Source organism: Diplotaxodon limnothrissa, linkage group LG3 (genome assembly GCF_057381915.1).
Source record: "Diplotaxodon limnothrissa isolate DT_005_m linkage group LG3, D_limnothrissa_male_GT1.1, whole genome shotgun sequence".
Taxonomy (NCBI): domain Eukaryota; kingdom Metazoa; phylum Chordata; class Actinopteri; order Cichliformes; family Cichlidae; genus Diplotaxodon; species Diplotaxodon limnothrissa.
In genome coordinates this window covers 6,940,375-6,953,908 of record NC_140598.1, presented here as the reverse complement: position 1 = coordinate 6,953,908, position 13,534 = coordinate 6,940,375, and the positions used below count along the sequence as shown (strand labels likewise).

General features: G+C 42.3%; 1 protein-coding gene across 6 annotated transcripts in view; it reads right to left on the bottom strand.

Moving 5' to 3' along the window:
- LOC146634344 (protein NLRC3-like) overlaps positions 1-13,534 on the bottom strand; it is a 329,883-nt gene that overhangs the window by 199,459 nt on the left and 116,890 nt on the right. The window contains exons 4-7 of one of the 6 annotated variants that reach the window (XM_085376895.1): positions 11,062-11,266; positions 9,110-10,910; positions 8,443-8,616; positions 3,731-3,904 (exon numbers count right to left, since the gene is read on the bottom strand). The exons of 1 other annotated variant lie outside the window; for it this stretch is intronic. In XM_085376895.1, the coding sequence (XP_085233021.1) occupies positions 3,731-3,904; positions 8,443-8,616; positions 9,110-10,910; positions 11,062-11,266 (2,354 nt within the window). Of the gene's footprint in view, positions 1-3,730; positions 3,905-8,442; positions 8,617-9,105; positions 10,911-11,061; positions 11,267-13,534 lie in introns of those variants that run through there. 4 more of the 6 variants (XM_085376946.1, XM_085376914.1, XM_085376931.1 and 1 more) reach the window with 4 other exon arrangements.

The window sequence follows — 13,534 nt, the reverse complement described above, 5'->3', positions numbered from 1 at the left end:
GTGCATTTGTCTAAAAGTGCACATTGCAGGCTGCAAATATAGTCTGTCCGGGAAAGAAAGGTCAGTTTAGCAACATCAGCCTTTCTGCCAACACCGCAGCAGATCGCATTTCTGACCTGTCAAGTGACATTTATGACCAACTGTGTGAGAAAGCCAAATGTTTCAGTGTATACTCAGTCGCTCTTGATGAGACCACAGACATCACCGACACTGCCCAGCTCCCAATGTATGTCCGTGGTGTTGATGACAGTTTTGAAGTGATGGAGGAGCTGCTCACAGTAATTCCAATGCATGGCCAGACCACCGCTCAGCAGATATTTACAAGCTGTGTGATGCCATTGAGAATGTTGGTTTGCCATGGAAGAGGTTTGTTGGAATAACAACAGATGGAGCGCCATCAATGACAGGGAGGAAACATGGACTGGTGGCACAAAACAAACTGGAAGAGGAAGGCGTGGAGGAGGCCATTGCTCTGCACTGCATCATCCATCAGCAGGTCCTTTGCAGCAAATGCCTGAAGTTTGACAATGTGATGTCTATTGTTGTGAAATGCATCAACCAAATCAGATCCAGGGGCTTAAAGCACCGAAGGTTCTGTGCTTTTTTAGAGGAAATGGAGTCAGAATATGGGGATGTGCTCGACTTCACTGAGGTACGTTGGCTCAGCAGGGGAAATGTATTAAAGAGACTTTTTGAGTTGAGAGCAGAAGTGAAGCCTTCATGGAGAAGGATGGAGTTAGTGTTCCTGTGCTAACTCATCCCAAATGGCTCATGGACTCAGCTTTTCTTGTTGATATGACACATGAGCTTAATGTACTGAACAAGACGTTACAAGGCCAGGGGCAACTTGTCAGTGCTGCCTATGACAACGTGAGAGCATTCTCCACAAAACTGGCGCTCTGGAAAGCTCAGCTCTCTCAGACAAACCTTTGCCATTTCCCAGCATGCAAGGCACTCGTGGATGCAGGCACACCATTCAGTGCTGACGAGTATGTTGATGTCATTTTGAGGCTACAGGAGGAATTTGATCACAGATTTGCTGACTTCAAGCCACACAGAGCCACCTTTCACATTTTTGCGGACCCCGTCTCCTTTGATGTGCAAGATGCCCCTTCTGTGCTTCAAATGGAGCTCATTGAGCTGCAGTGCAACTCTGAACTCAAAGCAACGTTCAGGGAGGTGAGTGGAAAAGCAGACAAGCTTGGACAATTTTTGAGAGACTTGAGCCCTAGTTTCCCTCGGCTTTCCCGAATGTTCAAGCGGACCATGTGCCTTTTTGGTAGCACATACTTGTGCCAAAAGCTCTTCTCCACTTTGAACTTCAATAAGTCCAAGTACAGATCCAGACTTACGGATGATCATCTTCAAGACATACTGAAGGTCGCAACTGCTTCCTCCCTCAGGCCAAATCTGGCTCGGCTATGCGAGAGGAAACGCTGCCAGGTCTCTAGCAGCAAGGAGTAGGCAAGAGAAGCCATGTTCAGAAGAACAGTTCATTTTCTACAGTGTTCCATTCATGTTCAGAAGAAGGTTATAGAACTGTTAATACAGACATTTCAATCTAAATACAGCAGATATAGAAGACTGAAAAAAACACATAAGTTCACTGACTAAAAATATCTTATTATTATTTTATTTATGTATTACAGATTGATTTATTTTCTTATTAATTCTTAATTTGTTTATTCATTTTTCATATTTTGTGTTAAAAAATAAAAATAAAGAGATTTGAGAAGATTGGAATTTTTCAACCATGCCTTTCTTGTGGAAAACCTAATGCGGCCCAGCCTCACCCAGACTCTGCCTGCAGCGGCCCCCAGCTAAATTGAGTTTGAGACCCCTGTCCTACACCATAAATCAGTAAGAGAGGGTACGACCTCTCTCATGGCCCCAAGTGGTGTGTGCATGCCAGAGCATTCTGGAAGGCACACATAGTCTTTACAGACTACTAAGGATCAAACCTCTATCATCATGCAATCGATTATACAACTCTAAGCATATATGAGTAAATATTTCTAAGCATCAATCAACAATATAAACCTTACAGCTGGTTTTAATAACAGAATTCATTTGTTTCTCAAATGAGAAAGAGCTATCGAGAAACACTCCTAAATCTTTAGTTCTGAACTTTTCCAGTGGGCCAAGGTCAACATTATTAGATAATGCTAATTCTTTTCCCTTACATTATAACAATGTGAGGAGTTAATGCTAAGTATACTGCCATTAGCGGCTAATTCTAATTAGGGGTGAATAATTATTAGTAGCTAATGCTAATATCGTTTTCTCTTCCCTTTTAACAATGTGAACAACTAGTGCTAGGTAGGCTGATGCTAGCAGCTAATGCTAATTTGACGTGAATTAGCATTATATTAGTGAGGAGTTAATGCTAAGTAGGCTGCCATTAGTGGCTAATGCTAATTTTAGATGAAAAAGCATTAGCAGCTAATGCTCATATTGTTTTCCTTTGCTTTGTAAGAATGACAGCAGCTAATGATACGAAGTCTACCATTATTAACAATTGTTAATTTGATGTAAATTAGCATTATCTGATAATGGTAACCCTTTTCCCCTGCATTATAACTATGTCAGGAGTTAATGCTAACTAGGCTTCCATTAGGGGCTAACTCTAATTAGGTGAATAATTATTAGCAGCTAATGCTAATATTGTTTTCCCTTCCCTTTTAACAATGTGAGCAGCTAATTCTAATTTGATGTGAATTAGCATTATATTAGTGAGCAGTTAATGCTAAGTAGGCTGCCATTATTAACTAATGCTACTTTGACGTGAATTAGCATTATGTGCTAATACTAATACTGTTTTCCCTTACTTTTTAACAATGTGAGCGGCTAATTCTAAGTACGCTCTTGTAAATAGCTAATTCTAATTTAGTGTGAATTAGCATTATTCAATAATGCTAACACTGTTTTCTCTTACTTATTAAAAATGATAGTAGCTAATACTAATACTCTTTTCCGTTGGGTAACAACGATGTGAGGAGTTAATGCTAAGTAGGCTACCATTAGCAGCTAAAGCTAATTTGAGGTGAATAAGCATTAGTAGCTAACGCTAATACCCTTTTCTCTTGTGTTATAATGATGTGAGACGTTAATGCTAAATAGGCTTCCATGAGTGACTCCTTTCCCTTGCATTATAAAATGTGAAGAGTTTATGCTAAGTAAGCTGCCATTAGCAGCTAATGCTAATACTGTTTTCCCTTTCTTTATACAACTTGAGCAGCTATTGCTAAGTAGGCCACTTTTCTCTGCTAAGGATTTGTGTGACCATGATGGAAACTCTGATAAGCTAATGCTACTAAGCTAATGCTGTTTATGGGCCCTGTTAGAATCAATATTTCATTCTCATTCTGTTGTTTGAGAACAATAACAGAAAAATGTGCACTTCAGAACAAATTTATTGTGACTTCAGCTGTGAATGTACAGTTTGTCATTATTTAAGCTTCCATTTCCAAATGTTAGCTGACACTTTATTAGGTACACTGGTATCTATATCAGGTACACCTGTGACCTAAATGTTCCTGCAAACAGACTCCTTGGAGACCCCTACATAAATATCCATGAACTATCCAGCTAGACTAGTGTGTCTGTCCCTGAAAATATTCCTGCATGTGTGATTGTTCATGTCTCATCTGCAGGAAACAAACAGGAAGTGAGTGAAAGACACAGGAAATGTTTCCAGCTCTTCCTCCTCTATCAGATTTTCTCTCCATACCTGAGAGTGTCCAGTCTCCAGGCTGGATCCTTCAGTCCAGCCGACAGCAGCTTCATTCCTGAGGGACCTGGATGATTGTAGCTCAGGTCCAGCTCTCTCAGATGGGAGGGGTTGGAGCTCAGAGCTGAGGCCAGAGAAGTACAGCCTTCCTCTGTGATCAGACATCCTGACAGACTGCAAACACACAAAACAACAATCTATCTGTCAACAGTTGTTTTCTCTTTGTCACAATAACATCTATCCATCCATTGTAACTTTATTTATAACTGACAATACCCAACAGACAACAACAGTCATCTGAAGCTGTTTAACAGTGTAAGGTAACTGCCTCCACTGTGAGCAGCACTTGGTGATGGTGGGAAGAAGAACTCCCTTTGACACAAAGATCCTCCCAGTGAAAACAGGCTCCAGGAGGAGCATCTACCATGACTGGTTGCAGGGTGAGGGGAAAGGGAAGAGATGAGCTCAGAGAGACAAGAACAAAACAGAGAGACAAAAGTTAAGGACATGCAGTAGTGACATATAAAAGCATCAGGAGTGAAAAGTGGGGAGAAGAAAGCAGAGCATCATGGGAAGTCCACCAACAGCCTGAGCCTATAGCAGCATAACTAAGGGATGGTTCAGGGTCACCTGATCCAGCTCGAACTATAAGCTTTATCAAAAAGGAAAGTTTGAAGCTGATCTTCAAAGTAGAGAGGGTGTCTGTCTCCTGAACTCAAACTGGGAGCTGCTTCCACACCCAGTCCAACATAGCCAGGCTTTCTTTGCTGCTTTGACAAAACCTCAAATCCCAGTCAGAGATGATGAGCATCATCACAGTGATGATCATTTCTCTGTTAACCCAGGCTTTCTGCTTCAGGATCTGTGCACGCTCACAGAACAAGGAGACCTTTAAACATCATTTCACTAAATGGATGGACTGAGCTCAGCCTACAGATGAACTGGTGCCAGAGATCATAAAGAACATCAAACAGTCAAATTCAACACTTTAATGGAAATATGAGATTAATGCTGCAGACAATCATGAAGCTGCTGAATTCATGAACATCAAGAATGCAGCGAGTGGTAAAATAAAGATCTGACCTCAGTGTGCTCAGTGTTCCTGTCTATTCCTAACATATTCCTAACATGATAGCTGCACTTTAGAGCTCTAAAACTGGAACTGACACATATTTAAACTCCACATGTTACTCAGTACATTCAGTTCTGACACTCGCCCACAGTCCAACAAAGGAAACATGGAGATCACATCAGTTTGTCATCAAAGTCTAATTATTAGGGCAACTTAACCTGTTATAATCTCGTTAACTCATTAACTGATTAACGTCAGCAATTATTTTAATCACAGTTTTTAAAATCATGATTATTGTGAAAGTGCTCACTGGCTCTGAATATAAAAGCCATGGGTCACAGGAGGGATGTTGATCAGTGCTGGCTTGAAATGGGCGTCATTATGCGTCTCAGCCAATGGGAGCATTGAGGGTGGGTCTAATACTACTGCAGCGCTCACATGACCCAGGACAGAAAGAAAGGGGCGGGGACAGAAACATGGAGACAGGTACAGATCTTTGACATGTTCATTTTAAACTGTTCCAGGAGGCAGTGTTGATACAACTAAAGTTATCTGTTGTTGAAGAAGTCGGTCTGAGGAACGTTCTTAGGATCAACAAATGACGGCATGTATGAGCCTCAAGACGCAGCATCACAAGAAGAACACATGAGCTGTAGAAAAAGGAGAGACTACGAAAGCCACGGCGTTACAACATGAACATGCTTGATCAGAGTGTGATTGTGAACAGGAGGAAGACTCAGCTGAGAACAGTGTGGTGGATACAGAGCAGAGCCCACCATCAGTACAGAGGCCTGTCCATCAGAGTGCTGCTCCAACATGCAGCACATGTACTTGGCCACAGCTGCAACATCTGTACCTGTGAAAGCTTCTTCTCTGTTGCTGCTCATATTGTGCAGAAGAAGAGAGTTTCTTTATCATCAGAAAATGTCAATGAGCTTGTGAGTCTCAGCAGCTGGCTCGGTGCAGAGGAGGAAGAACATGTCAGTCAGAGGAAGATAAATGCAGTTCATGTTGTCAACTCAACCTGGACTGTTGAAAGAGTTTTTCTTTGTCTGGTTTCTGACTGAGATTCTCCAAAGGAAATCCAGCACAAACACACACTTCACACACTCAAAGTCCTGCACAGTAAATGAGCTGATGAGCGTTTGTGCTGCTGCCTGATAACAGAACAATAGTTCTGCTGCTTCCTGTTCTGCAAACACACATTTATAAATGTTCACTTGCTGTTGATCAAAGGTATGTTGGTGGCTCTGGACGCTGAGGGAACTTTGTAAAAAACTAGATCAAATGTTAACGTCCTGGCAGAGGCAAAGAACTTTGATTTGATATTTGATTAGATTCATGTTTCAGCTCAGACTGACAGAAATATTTGAACTGCTGCTGTGTTAAAGGGAACACTGCTGTTAGAAAGCACCTGATCTGTTTCTGCACACTGAATGTTGCACTTCTCATACTGCAGTACTATTAAAATAAGTACACAATACACTACTTTTGAACTCATGATTGCATGTTGCTGTAACAAAGCCATTAATGTGATTCAAAGTGTTCATGGTTTCCCAGCACAACAAATGATTGCACAAGTGTGACTGATCCACTTTCTAATGTGTGTGTAGCCCACACTGTGTGTCACTGTGTCACAGGTGAGTCTGTGTGTCCAGGTTCTATGAGGACAACAGGATATAGTGACTGAGTCCAGCAGCTTAAAGTCTGACTCCATCCTCCATTTAAATAACTCACAGCAACAACTGAATAGCTTTGCCTTTGTGTAGCTGACACTTCATTTTAATGTCCTTCTATTCTGGTTCATCTGGTCTCAGTTTCTATAAGCACACAGGTTTCATCAGGACTCTATGACCTCAGTAATCTTTGCTGGGCCTTAATGCTCTGAACAAAGCTGCACATCACAAGACTAAATAGAAATGAATCAGTCTTTCATTCTCACTGCTGTTTGACTTCAGCTCTCAATGTCCCACCATAACCCATGGAAAGAATTACTGTCCATCCAGGCTGCTGAACATGAAGCTGAAGAAGGTGGAGTATTGTGAGGGCTGATGGAGATGATGATGAGGAATCCAGGAGCAGTGGGTGGATGGCAGCATCAGCATGAAGGATCAGTGTGAGAACACATCATCATCCACAAAGGAAACCAGTCTGAGTGTCTGACGCTCTTGTTAGAAAGACGCAGTCCCAGCAGTTAGCTTGTCTGCTAGTTAGCTGAGAGCTAGCTCACTTGTACATTGAATACCAAACTGTGTAAACCAGGGGTGTCAAACATATGGCCCGTGGGCCAAATCCAGCCCATGAGATAATTTCATATGTCAAATATTGATGAATTTTCAGGCTTGCTGATAATCAATGTGAGCACGGCTGAGATGTTATTCTGATGAGCAAACCATGTGGCCAAACACTTTAAGAGACAGACTGGGATCATACCATTATGTGAAAGAGGACGGAAATGTCCCATAGACAGCAAGGGTAGTGGTAGAGACCAGTACACAGAGAAATGGGAGCTGTACTGAAATGCAAGCGTGTCAGGAAAGAGTGAAAAGGCAAAATGAGCAGCATCTGGCTGCATTTCAGTGATATTGGAGACCACAAAGCTGAGTGCAACATTTATACAGGAGATATACAGGAGACGCTGAGAATAGAACTGATAAAATTAGGAGCTGGCTAAAGTGAGACCCATTTTTATTTCCACCCATTTTCCACTGTGGAGGACAAAAGGTTTCAAACTGGTCCAGGTCTTAAACCTCACGTGTTCTTCCTAATAGCAGTAAATGGATAGAAATAAGGCTTTTATGAAAACACTGAATAAAACTTGCTGCCTTTACAAAGACTAAATGTACAGTTCAGTATTGAATCCTACATAAAATAAACTATATATAAAGTGTGTCTGAATGGCAGAGATGCAGAACTATGTGCATGTAGCACAGAGCCACGGCTCAGTGTCTGAATGAGTCTCACAGACCTGAATGTGCTGTTGAAGCCATTTATAATTATAACGTAATTCTTTACTCGTTTGATCTGCTCCTTACCACAAGCCACCAGACGTAGAAGGTTTTGGACTTTTAACTATATTTTCTGAAGTTTTACAACTTTTCTTACTGTTAAAAACCTCGTTATGGCCATTCATGCTGTACAAAGTAATTAGACATGTGTGGTATCTACAGAAACGTCAGGATCTCAGCTAAAAGTTCACAAAACCATCTCAACAACCACCAAACAGCTGAAACAGCAGGTGAACAGATCACACAAAAAAGATGTAAACACAAATCCCCCTGATCATCTGTTTTTTAAACATGAAGCGTCGTTTTGGACGTTCATTTACTGCTGGTTCAGTGAATTTTGGTTGGACAGTGATGAAACCTGCAGCCTCAGAATCTGTGAGAAGTCTGCTTTCAGCACGCAACAGCATTGTTGTGTTGTGTGGATCCACCTCTGCAAACTCATCACTGTTTCACCATCATGTTTCTACTTAGACAATAACAAAGGAAGCAGTTCCCAGGAACTACTTCCTGTCTTGTTAACATAAGAGTACGTTGCCCTCCAAAACACCTCCACTTCTCCTCTTATTAGAGGACTGCCTTATTATTAATCTGCTAATTCTGTCAGTTGATGAAAGAAAAATGCTTGATCTCACCTGAGAGTTTCCAGTGTACAGTGTGGACTCTTCAGTCCTTCAGACAGAAGCTTCACGCCTGAATCCTTCAGGTTGATGTTACTCAGGTCCAGCTGTCTCAGATTAGAGGTCTGAGAGCTGAGACCTGAGGCCAGAGCTTCACAGCTTCTCTCTGACAGGTCACAGTGACTCAGTCTGAAAAATAACAGATAAACAATTACAAAAATAAAACACTTATGTTGAAGCGTAATGAGATACTATTATATTTAGCAATATTTCATCTTGTTTTGTCAGGAAACTGAGCACTGATGCAGAGCAACATGTGGAGAGAATCAGAGGAGAAGAAGTGAAGAGAGAACAGCAGTAAAACAACACTGAATTGTTCAGTGTGCTTTTGATATCAACAGAATGTGTCAAATTTCTTTATTTTGTATTTGTTTTAGTAGAATTGATGATTATCACTTAGATAACAACCACAGGCCAGGTCTAAATTGCACTTTGGTGACAGTTACACCCAGAAATATTTCAGAAACGTGGACAATTTGTGCTCCATTGTATTCAGTATTGAACAAACTGAGTACCGATGACCACTTAATATTTTTGATATTTTATTTGAGTTGTTCCACCTGATCTGTGTTAACTAGAATAAACATTTAAAAACTAAAGCTATGATCACATATTTACTTACAGAGCTTTGTTGGAGGCTTTGACCACTGGCAGCAGCCTCAGAAGAGCCTCCTCTGAAGCAGAGTATTTCTTCAGGTCAAACACATCCAGATCTTCTTCTGATGACAGTAAGATGAAGACCAGAGCTGACCACTGAGCAGGAGACAGTTTATCTGTGGAGAGACGTCCTGATCTCAGGGACTGTTGGATCTCCTCCACTAGAGAACGATCATTCAGTTCATTCAGACAGTGGATCAGATTGATGCTTTTCTCTGCAGACAGATTCTCACTGAGCTTCTTCTTGATGTACTGAACTGTTTCCTGATTGGTCTGCCAGTTACTTCCTGTCTGTGTCAGCAGACCTCGTAGGAGAGTCTGATTGGTCTGCAGTGAAAGACCCAGGAGGAAGCGGAGGAACAAGTCCAGGTGTCCATTTGGACTCTGTAAGGCCTTGTTCACAGCACTCTGGTGGAGAGATTGAAGTTTTGGTTTGTTAAATAATTTAGATTTCTGGGAGGTTGTTTGTTGTTGTTCCAGCAGATTGAGTCCAGAGTTGCTGAAGGTCAGATGGACATGAAGAGCAGCCAGAAACTCCTGAACACTCAGATGGATGAAGCAGAACACCTTGTCCTGGTACAGTCCTCTCTCCTCTTTAAAGATCTGTGTGAACACTCCTGAGTACACTGAGGCTGCTCTGATATCGATGCCACACTCTGTCAGGTCGGATTCATAGAAGATCAGGTTTCCTTTCTGCAGCTGATCAAAAGCCAGTTTTCCCAGAGACTTAATCATCTTCCTGTTCTTTTTATTCCAGTGCGGATCTGTCTCAGCTCCTCCATCATACTTGACCTTCTTCACTTTGGCCTGAACCACCAGGAAGTGGATGTACATCTCAGTCAGGGTCTTGGGCAGCTGTCCTCCCTCTCTGGTTTCCAGCACATCCTCCAGAACTGTAGCAGTGATCCAGCAGAAGACTGGGATGTGACACATGATGTGGAGGCTTCGTGCTGTCTTGATGTGGGAGATGATGCTGCTGGCCTGCTCCTCATCTCTGAACCTCTTCCTGAAGTACTCCTCCTTCTGTGGGTCAGTGAACCCTCTGACCTCTGTCACCATGCCAACACAGACAGGAGGGATCTGATTGGCTGCTGCAGGTCGTGTGGTTATCCAGAGGCGAGCAGAGGGAAGCAGTTTCCCCCTGATGAGGTTTATCAGCAGCACATCCACTGAGGTGGACTTTCTAGGGTCAGTTAGGATTGTAGTTTTGTGGAAGTCCAGAGGAAGTCGACACTCATCCAGACCATCAAAGATGAACACAACCTGGAAGTCTTCAAAGCTGCAGATTCCTGCTTCTTTGGTTTCAGTAAAGAAGTGATGAACAAGTCCCACCAAGCTGAACTTTTCCTCTTTCAGCACATTCAGCTCTCTGAAAGTGAATGGAAATATGAACTGGATGTCCTGGTTGGCTTTGTCTTCAGCCCAGTCCAGGCTGTATTTCTGTGTTAAGACTGTTTTCCCAATGCCAGCCACTCCCTTTGTCAGCACTGTTCTGATTGGTTCGTCTCTTCCAGGTGAGGCTTTAAAGATGTCTTCTTGTCTGATGGTTGTTTCTGGTCTGTGTGGTTTCCTGGATGCTGTTTCAATCTGTCTGACCTCATGTTCATCATTGACCTCTGCAGTCCCTCCCTCTGTGATGTAGAGCTCTGTGTAGATCTGATTCAGGAGGGTTGGGTTTCCTGCTTTAGCGATGCCCTCAAACACACACTGGAACTTCTTCTTCAGGGTGGATTTAAGGTTACGATGACAAACAGCAGCTGGAAGTTCTGAATAATAATAATAAAAATACAACTTTAACAATCATATTTTACAAAATGCTGATGACAATTTCTGACCCACTGAGAAATGACTGAACACACTGGTGTCACAAGTGTCTCATTTATCCAGCAGCTTAAATCTTTAGATAAATCCTCTTACGTCTCTGCAGACGGTCAGCCAGCTCCTCCTGCTTCATTCTCCTCAGGAAGTCCACTGTGATCTTCACAAATGCCTCTCTGCTGCTGCTCCTCTGCTCATCATCCTCCCTCTGAAACCCCAAGCACTGGGGCTTATTTGGATTCAGAGCCTTCTGGATCTTCTTCAGCTCGTTCTTCACAAAAGTGATGATGTTGTCCTCCAGCAGCTGGAACAGAATATTTATGAATGACCCACCACTCTGAACTTTAGTCCACACAACATCCACTTCTTTACCATCAAGGGGCATATCATCCACGAACTCTTTACCAATTATAGGTTTGACTTTATCTGATTAACTGAGACTTTGTCCACAACTCCATGATCCCAAAACGTTGATGCTGTTCATATGAATGCAGCGATTTCAGTGGGAGAAACATTTCACTGGTGTTCAGAGCTGAACTACCAACAGGTTGATGATCAAAGCCAGAAACTTGGAGATGTTTCAGGTGACTGAGTTGATCGTACAGACAACTGGTCTTAAAGGTTCACTCTGTTTACACATACAGATCAGTATTTAAGGTTTGACTCTCATCATCCACTGGGGCACAAACTGGGCGTCATCAGGACACTACAACACAGAACAAACACCATCCCCACAGACACAGCAGCCAGCGAAGCAGAAGAACTTCACATCAAGAAGGTCCTGAGTAAATGTGAACGCTGGTTTGAGGGCGGAGTCAAGGAGGCCATTTATGTGAAAAGGAAAGACCATCTCTGAATGGAGGAGGGGCCTAAGGGTACAACTGTCACCATCTTACATGCTGTGATTGCAGCCATTCCCCAGCTCTCTGTGAACTGGACTCATGACCATTGATCAACAACCATTGATCAATTGTCCTGACAATATGCGTACCAATGATCAATGAACTGACCTCCCAGCCCATTGTTCCTTCAGTGGGCTGGTTTCAGTCATACAAATGTCCTGTTTATGAGATTGAAACCTGCAGTCAGCTGAGACTGAAGAAGTCACCTGATGATGATGAAACGTTTCTCCCACTGAAAACATCCAGATGAACAGAATCAAGCTTTTTGGGATTTACGTACCTGGATGATTGAGCATCAAGACACAACTCTGTGACTTTTCTCAGATGAATAAATCCTCTCCTCCAGCTTTGTTTACATCTACCAGCCCTGTGGCGCTGCCCAGGGACAATAATCTATGTGAGAGGTGGAAAGTCATACAGGTGTCTGCTCCTGCCTTCAGTTATTTTATCTACTGTGTGTCAACTGGCTGAACCTCCTCCAACTGTCTACTGTCTCCCTAAACTCAACAATGACTTAGTGATCTATCCATTCTCTGACCAAACACATCCTGCTGCAGGAGGTTAACATAGCAGCCAATGATGATCCCACTCACTGTGAACAACACATTTGGACCTGATTTGCTGCTCTGGTTTACACGTGAACTTTGACTGCTGTCACCAACTTGAGAGGCTCTACAGAAAAACTGGACTTGTCCATAAAAATCATAAACTACATTACAAGGACAGCATTGCTCAATCAACTCTAATTACTACTGACATGTTATCTCTTCTAACTAAGGTACAGACACTCAAACTTGCTGCTTTCAGTGAGAAGTCAAATGTCTGAATATGAGCTGGAAGCTGCTGAGAGTCCTCCTCCTTCCCGTGGGGTTTACTTTCTCTACTACTTTCACTATAAACACGCCCCTTTCATGCACCTGCAGAGGGCCACCAGCAGATGGAGCTGTCTTAAACAAATCCACTTGGATAGTTAGCTGTAGATGACTTTATCAGTATGATTGTAGGACTTTGAGTTATTCTTTAGATTTATTTAAACTCTTATATTGTGCACAAGTGTTGAGCGACCCATAATTTCTCTGTACTTTTCATAAGAGCAGCCAGACTTTCAGCTAGTTTTTCTTTGCTCTGCAGGTTTTATGAAGGTGTGTCAAAGTTGTTCTTTGGACATTAGCTGCTTATTAAATCATTTTCAGTCCTCGTACAGGAACACTCTTCAAGCTAAATCCAAGTGTGTTAGACCAGAGTTAACCTGATAGATATGTGTGGGTGTGTAACTCTTAGAAGCTGATTGGCTGCTTTTTATGGGGGCTGGGTCTTTGGAAAGTGTTTTAGTAACACACCCTGAACTGCACACTTTAACAAACAACATGAGATTTTAACAGTAATGTAAAACTCATGTGATTCACTGTTATTAAGCACAAACACATCTATGGCCCTGTTTCCATTAGTAGCTGCTCAGATCGACTCACCACAGGTCGCCACGACTGGACTGGATCCACTGGTTTCCATTACAGTTGAGGACCACCTAATGTGGTCGTCTCAATACAGCCGAGTGTCAGCTCACATCATTAGTAAGTGCTAATGCTGCTAATTTCCATCATATTTGTCATTTATTGCTCAAAGTTATTGAAGAAACAGTTATTCAGCTTCATTCCCACTGATCTCGACTA